Source organism: Wyeomyia smithii, chromosome 3 (assembly GCF_029784165.1).
Source record: "Wyeomyia smithii strain HCP4-BCI-WySm-NY-G18 chromosome 3, ASM2978416v1, whole genome shotgun sequence".
NCBI classification, from domain to species: Eukaryota; Metazoa; Arthropoda; class Insecta; order Diptera; family Culicidae; genus Wyeomyia; species Wyeomyia smithii.
In genome coordinates, this window is record NC_073696.1 from 109544727 (window position 1) to 109557419 (window position 12693).

General features: G+C 39.4%; 1 protein-coding gene across 6 annotated transcripts in view; it reads right to left on the reverse strand.

Annotated features, from left to right (window-relative positions):
- Window positions 1-212: 212 nt before the first annotated feature.
- Window positions 213-12693, reverse strand: part of LOC129726540 (uncharacterized protein DDB_G0283357) — a 40463-nt gene continuing 27982 nt past the window's right edge. For 2 of the 6 annotated variants that reach the window (XM_055683374.1, XM_055683375.1), the window contains exons 2-16: window positions 10957-11700; window positions 10151-10414; window positions 9938-10024; window positions 9597-9815; window positions 9152-9539; window positions 6425-7025; window positions 5770-6368; window positions 5334-5714; window positions 4954-5274; window positions 4697-4894; window positions 4389-4589; window positions 4144-4329; window positions 3913-4077; window positions 3782-3855; window positions 213-2129 (exon numbers count right to left, since the gene is read on the reverse strand). In XM_055683374.1, coding sequence (XP_055539349.1) covers window positions 1926-2129; window positions 3782-3855; window positions 3913-4077; window positions 4144-4329; window positions 4389-4589; window positions 4697-4894; window positions 4954-5274; window positions 5334-5714; window positions 5770-6368; window positions 6425-7025; window positions 9152-9539; window positions 9597-9815; window positions 9938-10024; window positions 10151-10414; window positions 10957-11070 — 4002 coding nt within the window. In that variant the 5' untranslated portion in view covers window positions 11071-11700 and the 3' untranslated portion in view covers window positions 213-1925. Of the gene's footprint in view, window positions 2130-3781; window positions 3856-3912; window positions 4078-4143; window positions 4330-4388; window positions 4590-4696; window positions 4895-4953; window positions 5275-5333; window positions 5715-5769; window positions 6369-6424; window positions 7026-9151; window positions 9540-9596; window positions 9816-9937; window positions 10025-10150; window positions 10415-10956; window positions 11701-12693 lie in introns of those variants that run through there. The other 4 variants (XM_055683379.1, XM_055683378.1, XM_055683377.1 and 1 more) reach the window with 4 other exon arrangements.

The window sequence follows — 12693 nt, forward strand, 5'->3', positions numbered from 1 at the left end:
TTTTTTAACATGACATGGGAAACAAACAAAATAAAATGGAAATCCGATAAACCGACTGAATGAACATCATAAGATCATTCGATCTTATTCGACTTTCGTACGAAGAATTGATTTGCACAGATTGGAAAATACTTCCTATACTTTCGAACAAACATAATGCTGTGATATTACGAATGAGTTTAGGTTTCCTTTTTTTTTAGTATATCCACATGTTTCACGATGTTTTCATAATAATTCTTTTACAGCTTTTATTTTTATATCGTCATTCACATATCATACTGGTTTCTTCGTTACCAAACTCTTACCAAGCAACTCCTTTGACATTAGCAAATGTTTTTCATGGTTTATTTTGCAGCTGTGCTCTCACATATCACTTCATTTATGTCTGCGTACAGGTTTATTCACAGCAATTAGCAACAACATTATTTTATCTGATTGATCGTCATCATTATTCTGTATAGGATTTTTTTTTCGTTACAACTGTAATAGCGAACGCAGCATGACCCAGATATTGTAAATCTGATCTGGATGGGAGAATTTTACACCCTTCCTGTTTAAGCGATGGTATCTTAGCTACCGAGGATAGGAATAAGCTGACGTTATATTTATATCTTTTGATTTCCCTTGTTGGATAAATGTGTGTTTTTGTGTTGGATCTATTTTTAATAATTAATAATAATGACAATAATAATGATAATAACCATAATCAATATAGCTGAATGATCTTTTACGAGCCGTTCCCTTTTCTTTTACTATTCGGCGATCGTTCGTTATTATATATGTTTAGAAGTAGTAGATGTCTTGTTTTGGTTCATGTTTGTCATATTGTTCGGAGCACTAAGTTGTTGGTTGATTAAATTTGCTAGTTTAATTTATGTTGCTGGATTTGCATATTTTTCTATGCAAATTATTTATTTAGAAGTAAAAATTTAAATAGAGTGTATAAAGTTTAAAACAAATGTAGGACAATGAATTAGATTAGGTCATTTCGAAACGCAGCCTCATGCGGCTATCGTTAAATGATGAGAGGTCCCAAATAACTGCAACAAAATGCCAAGTGATTTTAAGAAGTAAAACCTACTTGAACGATATATTTTACAAGTCAGCCTTTTCGTGAAAGCTAAAAAGCCGCATCCATTCAACAATCCTATTATATTATAACAAATTCTGCTTTAAATGGCCATTGTGTAAGTGAATTGGAATTACATAAAGAAATATTTGACGAAGAATCTTCAATGACTTTTACAACTTCGATGCTTTCGATCAGATACTATTCAACAGGTTGAATGTTATTGATGAAAGGGTGTGGAAACCAGATAATTTCGAACTAGTCGGTGAGTACCATAACGGTAGTAAGTTTGAATTCATCGATCGATGAACCGGAAGACCGATTCGGATCCAATCCAAGAATCATATTATCGGAATCCAAGAATCTTGAAAACGAGAAAAATAATTGATTCAAAATAGCTGCAAGCGTAGCTTCCCGATAGGTATTTAGGGCCCTGTTCTCACATTCACCTCAACTAGGATGAAACAAATTTGCTCATAATCATTCTCATAGTCACTTAGAAACTCTAGTCAGCTAGTTGACAGTAAGGAACACTGACTGCGAAAATCGCTCTGGTGAGTGATGTGATTGCGAGAGTAGGGCCCATATAATCACGAATATGAAACGATTGCGCTTAAGTTTCAAATTTTAGTTTTAAATTTAGAAAAGTTACTATTCGTAGTATACACACATCTAACCTTTTTAAGTTACTGTTGGCTATATACTGAAATTTTCTTTGAAATAAAGCATTATTAACGAATATCTAGGATCACAGATGTAAAGAAAGTAAATAATAAAATTCGCCCTCAACTATTATCGACGCCCCCGTGGCGACCCGTTCAACCAAAATAGCAACCGAAACGACGACCCTGTCGATTTAGTTAATGCACTCCGCTTTTTGTTTGCCGGCAACAGCTGCTGCTACTGCTGCCGCTGCGGCTGCTGCTTGAAATCCCGGTGGCATCGGAATGCTGTACTTGTCGAAACCGGCAACTCCAAAGCTAGCACCGGTTGGAAGGTTACTCATGAAGGCGTTCTGTTCGCTGTTGAGCCAGTTGCCATTGACGTGGGAAAAGTTGACCTAAAATGGAACCGAACACAAACGAAGATAGAGCTATAGAGATAGAAAGAAGGAATATTATGCCACGACAATGTGTGCAGGACGGACTCGGGAAAGAGGACACAGGAAAGCTGTACTTAGCGTTGCAAACTACAGAAGTCACATATTTTATTCCGTGCCAGCCGCATGTTCTGAATCATACAATAAATGTACAATATTTTCTCACAGTTTTCGGCTGAATGTTTTGTTCTTGTGCATGAAATCCATGTACAAAAAAATATGATTCCATTTTTTGTACATTAGCACATGTTTAGGCGTATATGTTCTACCAACAAACTAATTTTAAATTGTATAAATTATATGTTAACTGCAATGTTCAAATAAATGTTCGTGTTATTAAAAAATAACTATTTGTGGGTTTCAAATTGCTCAGTTCAATACGATAATGCGCCACAGAAAAATCAGTTCAAATGCGATCCCTTGCCACTAAAAAGTAAAGTAAAACATAAGGATTGGTATTTTTTAAACATTCAGACAATTCATTTGTTTCAGTCATAAGTTTATATGCCTTGCAGCTTTTTCCTTAGCTCTAATGCTGATGGCATTTTTGAAGTAAAGAGTTATATTTAGGAACATTTTTTTGTGCAAAAACAGGAATAAATTGTCAGAATGTAAACAATCATTAGAGTTAAAGTCAATAAACTGTAAACTGTGGATTATAAACGACCAATGTTTCAATCACCTCAGAGCTGGGATGAGTCCTCTTGTTTACTGACGTATCTAAAAAAAATATCACTTTCTAGTCTAAGATAGTAAAGAGATCAACGATCGAATAATGTATCAGCAAAAATCTATGTTTGAACCAGAGCGTTCAAGTAGAGCGGAGTTGAGTTTATTTGAATTAATAGAAATAACAAAATCATACATACAAGATAGAACAAGACAACACTTTTTGCTTTTACTATAGTATTATAATAGGAGCAAAAATTTTTGTTGTCTTGCCCAATCTAATAACGAAATCATTTTTGGAAAAACCCGAGAAATTATCCACACCATCAGCTCTATGGTGACATGAATAACTGTTGCGACATTCGCTATTCATGCAAGTGACGAAAACAACTAAACATGGTTCAACACCCTAGATGGAGACATATATAAAACAAAAAAAAATCAAAATTAAATTTTCAAAAAATCTATCAACGGAGTCATTTCCTGCCAAATGCAAATTAACTGTGCCGATAGATAATGTTGGTTGCAATTGAAATGCTAACCCAGCCTAATAAGGCAGACGACGAGTCTCATCAAAAATGACCGCAAATTCATTCCATAAATTTGATTTATTCCGGTTATACCCTAGTAGATTGCATATCGTGTTTATATTTTCTGTGAATTCTGACAACAAGTCTCTGTAATGATAGCGCGAATGCTTCTGTGTTTACGGGGGCATGTATGCAAAAGTAGATTTTTAGATTTTGTGCTACAGATGCACCCAAAAGTTCGCAAGACTTTCTTTAGGATGACAACATTCGATAGCTCAATTTTGTAAAATAGTCGTTCATATTGCTATGAGCTTGCTGTGGCTGCTGCTGCGGCTGCTGTTGAAGTTGCTGTTGTTGCTGCTGCTGCTGATGTTGCAACTGATGGTGATGGAGAAAAAAGTCGTCATATTTTACCTGTGCTTGCGGGTTGCTCGACGGCGGCTGGCTCATTAGATTCGATGGCAAGTTGATGCCGTGATGCCCGAATGCTATAAATACAGATTATTTAATCGGTGAGTACGGCATTTCTACGACTGGTAGCCTACCTTGGCCTGGTTGCTGCATTCCCTGCTGGTTTAGCTGGTTCGGTGCTTGCTGGGCTGAGAGAAAAACGTCACCAGGTTGGTTGGGACCATTCATAAAAGAAAATTGACGGAACGAGACGATTGCTGGATCAAACGAAGTCCAATCGGGGAAATTATTGCCGTAACCTGAGCGTTTGATGTATATTTATCAATAAGCTATATAATAAGATCTCGAATAGTAGTTGAACTCACCTGCTTTATTATTGCCACTTGGCGGTTGGGATTGTGCCAAATGACTCTGATCATTCTGCTGGAATCCCATAAACTGTTGCTGCTGCTGCTGTAGCTGCTGTCCCCAGCTCGGTTGTTGAGGTTGTTGTTGCTGTTGCTGTGAGTTGTTTGTTAGATTCATGAAGGGAAGAATTTTGCTGCTTGACACTGAAATATAATAAAGGTTATAATTTTAAAACTACTTCTCCAAAAAGATTAGTATCTACCATGCGGCCTCGGAACACCAAAGCCAAATGCGTTCATATGGTTGAAGCCTGGTGGAGGCATACGAGTCCGCTGAACGTTCTCTAGTAATTTACTGTGATTAGGTGCGGTTGTTGTTGCACTTTGCGGCATCTGCTGCTGGCTAATCTCGTCGTTGATGAGCTCTGCGAGCGCCTTCTGTGTCTCGATGAACGGGTCAAAACCTACAGAAAAATGAAAAAATAGTTATTAGAAACTCAAATTTAAATATTCTTAAATGAATTTTTTTTCGCTACGCTTAACTGCATATTAATAGCTAAAACAACATTACCTAAGTCATCATCAGCAACAGGATTTTGCTGCTGCGAAAATGGCTGCTGTTGAGGATTGTGTAACCTACTGTTTGGCTGCTGCGGCGATTGCGACTGCTGCTGATGCTGTGGATTAGCCCCGTTCAACAGGATACTATGAGCATTCAGCTGGCCGTTTAGCATTCGCTGCTTTTGTACATGCTGAGAACCTAGCAAACCTGTACCGAGAAAACAGAAGTCATAAAAACGCAAACATTAACAAAAATCCACTCTTTACCATTACTGTGTTGTTCTAGGAAGTGAGAGCTTAGCCGGCTGTTTTCCAAAATACCAGCTATGTTCATCGGATCCGGTGCCGTAAGTGACGAATGTCCGTTGAGTAAAAAGGGTTGATTCTGTTGTTGTTGATGTTGTGCTGCTTGCTGCTGTTGATTTTTATGGAAATCAAAAAACTTTGACATGTTGCCCGCGTAGATGTGATTCATGTCAGTGTGTTGCGGTTGCTGCTGTTGCTGTAACCGTTGATGAGCATACTGTTGCTGGCTCAACAACCTACTGTTAAGTTCGTTTGTGTTGTGAAAGTAATCTGCATAATCTCCTATGAGAAACAAAACACATTAGTTTTGAATCATGGGTACCATTTTCATATTCGCTTACCATTAAAGCCATTGAATTGCGATGCCCCGTTCAGTCCACTGTTCATAATATTACGCTTTTGCAACTCCTGCAGTCGTAACAGCTCCTCGTGATGTTCAACGTCTAGTTTGTTGCGCATCACGTACTTACTAAACGCGGCCTCCCAATCTTCGGTGGTACCGTTTTCGACACCACCATTACCTAGACCAAGACCATTCAATTGCTGCAAATGCACGTTATTGAGCAAATTATGCTGCTGCTGTTGCTGCTGAATGTTGTTCAAATTTTTGAGGATCTCTTTTGTGTGCTGCTCATTGGAATCATTTGTACCGCTGAGGAGATCCGGCAGCTGGGAGGACGTAAGTCCGGATGGTTGAATACCATCTAGTTGGCTGTTGACTACTGGAATATTAAACAATATTAAAAGCTCGCATACTAAAAACAACAATAATCATACCACCATCAAGCTTGTTGAAGTTACTGTACGGAACGAACGAGCTGTGTGAGAAGAAACTGCTGTTGTCATCGAAAATGCCTAGTTTTGCAAACCGAGAGGTGCTGCTATCAATCAGACTATTGATCTTATTCATGCCATTTTGTGGTGACGGCGGTTGCTGCTGTTGGTGTTGCTGTTTACTGGCTATCGACGTCGTAATGGTCATCGTTGTGGTTATACCGCTATCATCATTGCCGCTGCTGCCAAACAGAGACGCTGGAGATGAAGGCTCTATCACGAGTTCAGTACTGTCGCTAGCACTCTTGTCATCGGAGGCTATAGCAGACGAAGAGGAGGAAAAATTGCTGCTGCTGATGCTGCTGCTACTACTGCTACTAATACCATTGGTAATGGCGGTAGAGGCTGTCGACACGATGGCACCACTGTTAGGCACAGCGTCATCTGGGACGGCGACAATAGCCGTTGTCGTATTTCCAGTCGATATCACATTGTTCACAACCGACAAAGGATCGGGGAATGCAGTCGGGGAACTCTTGCCACTGGGCGTTTCGCTTAAAGTGCTTCCACTATCTCCACCGGCACGCGACGAACCACTGCTGCTGCAAAATGAAATTAATTGGAATCATACTTATGGGGGAAGAATGACAACACTCACCTCAACGAAGGTGTATCCGTTTTGCCGTCGTTGTCCGACGATAGAGCATCATTGTCCAGATCTTCAAAGTCCAGCTCATCGTCATCGTCATCTAAGTCATCTAGATGGGTAGCTGGCTTATCGCTTGTAGCTAGACTGCCACATCCAATGTCCATCGGTTTTAGAACTTTACCGTTGTTCTGTACTTCCTTGCCACTGTCTTCATCCCCAGTTATGTGACCATTAACGCCATTATTCACCGATTTACCGGTACCGTTGCTGATCACTGTTGTACTAACAGTACTAGTTGCCCCAAATGCACTACTAGCTGCGACAGCGTCAACGTTTTTCCTGCTGCTAATGCCACCATTCGTTATGCTATTAGCACCAGAAGAAATTGTACTATCTTTGACGTGATTGCTGCTGCTGCTTCGGTTATTGCTGCTGCTACTGCTACTGGAATTGCGCTTACTGTGACTGTCTTTACCTCCGTGATCCTTATTGTGGAGATCACGGTCCCGTTCCCGATTGCGGTCACTGTCTCGAGTACCACGATGTTTTCTACCCCCTTTTGTTCGAGACTTTTCGTGTTTACGTGAACCGTTCTCCTTGTTGCTTCCGACTGTAATTGTAACAAAATCGATTGATAATAAAGTCAAGTTAGTTTTTTATGCACGTGGTTAGTCATGAAATGTTAGTCGACTTAGTTGCATTTATGGCCAATCGATGCAAATGTTAGTGATATGGAATACGACGAAGCGACTGATGTAAATCCCACCAAAAAAAAGTTGCTACTCAATCACCAACAGACACGAGGACGTGTTTATAGTAAACTGACACACATACATTCCATTTCTAGAAACAAAACCTACTGGTTGTATGCTTTTGAACATAATGTTTAGGGTCAAACAATGGACTTAACAGCACAAAAGTTGGTCTTTTTATCCAAGAGTCATGGTTCGTCAAGAATCTTAATCACATGGAGGCGGCAGTAATCTAAAACTTATAGTACAGCATAATACAATAATAATGGTAGAGTTGTATGCAGACGTATAAACGTTAGTTTTTTTAATTTTCCTGACTCACAAATTATATCTGCATTACGGTTTCAATGCATCAATAATCATGCATGAGCAACACAAATGAAATAACATTTATTAAAACTCAAAATAAAGTTACTTCGGCACCGCTTGGTACAACAAAAAAAATATCCCAATCTGGTGGTTCTTTGCGAAAAGTAAATTGAGTTTCTGGAACAAATTGTGCATTGTACTTTCTCCATAAAGCTTGTTATTGCTAGAATAATTTTGATCTCTTTAAGAAATATTAAGATGATCTCGGAAACATCCAGATTGAGTTACAGATTTCATGGTCTATCCTGAAACCGGAGCACATGAATCGAAAACCAAAAGAAAAATAATGATTGAAATTAAATGCTAATTGGAAAAATGGTTTTACCTCTGTAGTTATATATCTTGTCTTATTTGCAACTATCCTATACAAACCAACTACATGACTTTGATACAACAGAAAATTTAACATGATTTTTCAATCAAAAATATTTCATTTTAAACGAATGGTATAATCTAGGGTTAAGAAATTAAAAGTTACGAAATAACAGTTCCAAACCTGATTTTATAATTTGAACATTTTAAGCTATTTTTATGAAAGAAAATGGGTAGGAAAAGCAATTTATTCCGACTGACTCCATCAACTCTATTCCTCAAGTTCAAGTTATGTGAAGAGTAAATTGTATGTACAAAATCAAAACTACTTACAGTAACTGATCCACTCATCACACACTCACATTCACATATTCACAAGCAATGTAAGCAAAAAAGGAGGTTAGTATTGGAATACTAGGCTTCAGTCAGGAATGGTGCTTTTTCAGGTTTTGATCAGAATTGTGTGACCTATGAACATGAAAAATGTTTGCAGCTATCAGTGTAAGAATCGTATGATATCCACTCAAGCAGGATCATACTTTGTCGAAAAATTTGAATAAAGGAATATCTCTACAATTCCGTTTTACTGTCATGTTTTTTTTCGACAAAAAGTTAGTAAAAATCTCAATAGAGTGACACTTAATTGGACCGAATCTGAGCAACATTGTGGAACTTCCAATACAATAGAAACACTCTTCGATTCGAAGCATTTAATCTGTCAATCAATATTCAAAAATTAAAACCAAATGAAGCGATACCTAAAAGTTGTTCCGATGGATTAGATTCTGAATCATTGATGCCACAATCACCTTGAAGTGATTGTATTCTAGTCCAGATTTTGCTCTTTCGAAGTCTTGCTGTATTAGCAGAAAAAAATCACATCCTGGTTCTTTTACAAAATGGGTACTCATGTCGAGCTCGTAAACAAATACCCAGCCGTAAAAATACTCACCTCCATTGACAAGTAATGGAAGATACACAGTTTACGGCTGGGTATTCGTATACGAGCTCGATGTGAAGACCCCTAAAAATGTTGCGTTTGACGAGGAATAAAATTATCACAATTTCCTCATAACTATAGATGAATGAGTAAAGCGAACAAAATAAGATTTTAACCAATTTTACACAGATCACAGACAGGTTAGGATTAAAGCAGATGTTTGGTTTGCACTGTTCCGACTTGCAAACGTCACATAGAGAATCCAATGCAGGGATGGAAGGGTAGTCTTGAATATTGCCAAACGGACGAAATGGGAGCTGCTTCTTTTGGAACTGGTGTTGGGAAAGCCTAGCACGCACACACCTGTTTTACCGTTAATTTTATTCTCCTTATTGCTACCGCCGCCTCCATTGCCATGAGTGCTACCGTCGATCGGCGAAGTGGACAAGCTTGGCCAAGCTTCTTTGCTTTGCATTGGTCCATTGGTTATGTCGCTTATATGTTTAGAATCACCTGTTTTACCGCTGCCGTTTGTACCGTTTGCAAGAATACCGTTCGTGGTGGTGCCGGTTCCGGTACCGTTTCCGCCATTGCCGTTGCCATTACCGACACCACCACCGGTGCTGTTGTTGAGACCGTTCATCACCGTACCTCCGGATGATACCCCGTTAACTGCCGTTAGACCTAGTTGCGCCTGCATCGTGTCGTGAAGTCGTTTCTCATACTCCTGATGCTTGCCTTGATGCATTTCCTGCAAGAGATCAATGTGAAGGAATAAACCAACCCCAATTAATAACACTTCACTTACCTCCTTCGTAAAGCTAGCCTCCTGGTCACCCAGTTCATGCAGGTACATGCAATCCGGTTTCGGACAAGTCTGGTTCTTCATAAAGTGACTACAGTACTTGGTGGTGCCTAAGCTCGTCTTTATTAGCCGCCCGTCCATATTGATGTTGTTGACGCTTTGAATGGCTTTTAGTGCGTCGTTGTTGTTGATGTACGTGACGTACGCCGAAGCAGAAGGGACCTGTAGTGCGTTTATCCCCGACGGTGGCAGATATATTTTCGGTGCCGTGCGGTATGTTGGTTTGCAAAGAGAAACAAAGGGGAGAAAGTCAGTTACCTCCTTTACGCCGTTAGTCTAGTTACCTGGACTCCAGCGTACGTTGAACTAGGATTTATGACAACTTTATGTATCTTGCCGTACTTGCCGAAGTATTCGTGTTTTTTCAGAATCTGTAAAATGCAAAACAAATGATATAGTATTGAACGTTGAAACAGTACAGAGAAGTGAATGCGTAAATTTCTAATACACAAGTGAGGTATCCACTCCTGTTTATCTGCTAACGAATTAATACTCACTTCTGGATCCGCCAATCTCGGCGGCAGTCCGACAACGAATACCAGGTTCTTTTGTACCACCCGTACGTTAGCCAGATGTTTCCGGTTTTCAGAGATTTTCGCCTTCCGCTGCTGGTCTCGCTGCCGTTTCTCCGCCTTAAAGGCCGCAATCTGCTCCTGCGACAGGGGCGTGAAGTCCGCCGGGTTCTCCGGATACGCCTTCCTGCATGCGGGACACAGTTCGTTTTCATCGGTGCGGATCCTATGCCAGCAGAATCGACAAATCTGTAACAATGTAATAATTGAAAGTTCAGTAGAAGCGAAAGTAAATACTACTTTACTGCACTTTAGATTCTTCTTCTAGTTTAAAATCTAGCACTTTTCAATTTTCGCATCTGAGATCAGATACGTATTGCACGTTTGACTTAAAATCTCTTTCAGGTTCCAGGTTTTGTGGTGTATACAGTAGGAAAACAACACATTTTTTTATCTGCCTAAGTAGAAATATGGACACATAAGTAATAAATACTAGAATATTTTGGTTAATTCACCAAATAATTTAGAGTTCTTGTAAATAATTCAACATTTTATAAAAAGTCTAGTACTCAAACGTGCAGGCTGTAAAAATTAACCCTTGAGCTCGTCATTGTTCTCATACAAATCGTTTTACGTGTTATAATCTACTTTCCATTTTCTGAATGTTGAATTCAAAATTTACAAGTTACAAACCAACCGTCGAATGTTCGACGGAGAACTGGAAGACACTGTTGGCTTCACCGACTGTCGTGTCTGTCAAATTAAGAGCGTATAAAGACGAATTTACTTACTTGATAACCACACGTACACGGATAGAAGTGGAGATCATCCACCTCCAGGGGTTCCATGCACAGGGGACACTCGACCTGCTCCTCGTCGCCGCTACTATTGTTCATCACATTCATGATGACGCCGGAGGACACACCAAAAGTTAATGCTCTCCTGCAAATAGCTTTAACTCCTACGCGTAGCTTGCACGTTTCCTCGTCGGCACTGAATTGCAAACAAACGTAGAAAGGCGATCGATTCGACTGGTTGGATTACTCCAGGGGAAAGAGATGCAACGGTAGAGTTTTGATGGATAGGCCCAACCCGAATTTATGTCGACTGCACGAGCAACGTCAGAACGATACTGACAGTTGGCACTATGAAATGACACTTGGCACAGCACAATTCGCAGCTTCTCGAGCTAGCGAACGGGTCTCTTCACTTGAATTAACTTTACTTGCCACTAAATGGTAGACATGCACCAACAATCGCCACCTGTCACAGTGGGATTCTCCGTTTCCTTCCTTTGGATGGCTGATTGCAAATCCACGATTTTTTTTATTTTCTTGTTATTATCACACACTGACGAATACTGAACTGGTTGTTTTTGTTCGCTCGCAAACTGTTGGTGTACGCTTGGCGTATCCCAACAGACTCCGGGATGATGCTTGTATCCGGAGAAAAACCTTTTAGTTGTCAGTTCCGCTAAGTTCTGCACAAATGGTACGAGATGACCGGTGCTTTCACAAGGTTTCCTTATAGACGATCTGTGTTCGAAAGGAAAAAAAGTAGACTTGAATTAATATCGCAAGTAGTTACAGATTTTTTATTTTGTTAAATCTAGATGACACTACCTCGATGCTGTTTTGCCCAAATGTATATCAACAGGAATTACCCAATTCGTAGAACTAATCGGATCTCACCCCTTAATGGAGAACCTGAGCTCAATCAGAATTTATAATCATAAACTGTAAATGTAAATGTGAGATCATAATACCTTGAAAGTGTTCTAAATCAGCAAGCACTTAGTAGACTGCGTAAACAACGACTATTCACCCTCGTATAGAAAACAAGAACCTCATTTTGGTATAAATATCCATGCACACAATCTCTGCCGGGGAGGCGATCACGATATGTGGGGTAATGATTAATGATGACGGCAATGGCCAGTAAGCAAGCGTATATATAACTACAAAACAACCTGAAAAACGAAGAAAATAGTTCCAATGCGCTAACGGAATAACTATTCATCCGCTGGCGGGGTTGGGTCGAAGCGTCTTCAAATGTCAATGATCACGTTATGCATACCTATACACGTAAAACCATTTCCAGAGTAACGATATATCGACCCGTGGGCAATGGATTGCATGGATAAAAGCGGAAACTGGCGTCGACGCCTTCAGAGTATTTTTTTAAACATAAACGCAATTCACTCCATTTCCAATTAGTGTATTAAGAATGACCTTTATTCTTGCTTTCATTCATATGAAAAGACCGGAAGTTCGAAACGTACGAATATCTAGTTTATTCAAAAATGAAAAAGTCATTTTTCTATTCGTTCGATTCGATCAGATTCGTCATTAAACAAGTTCCGAGTACGCTTTAAAGGATATTTTAGGTTTGATATTGGGGCTAACAACGATTTCTTTATCCATTCAGAATCGCGTTAAAAAAACGCGTCAAAGATATTTCTCAAAATTTATTTCTGCTTCTAATTTAATTGAAATGAAGTTTCAACGGGGGGAAATCCTCTTAGATTG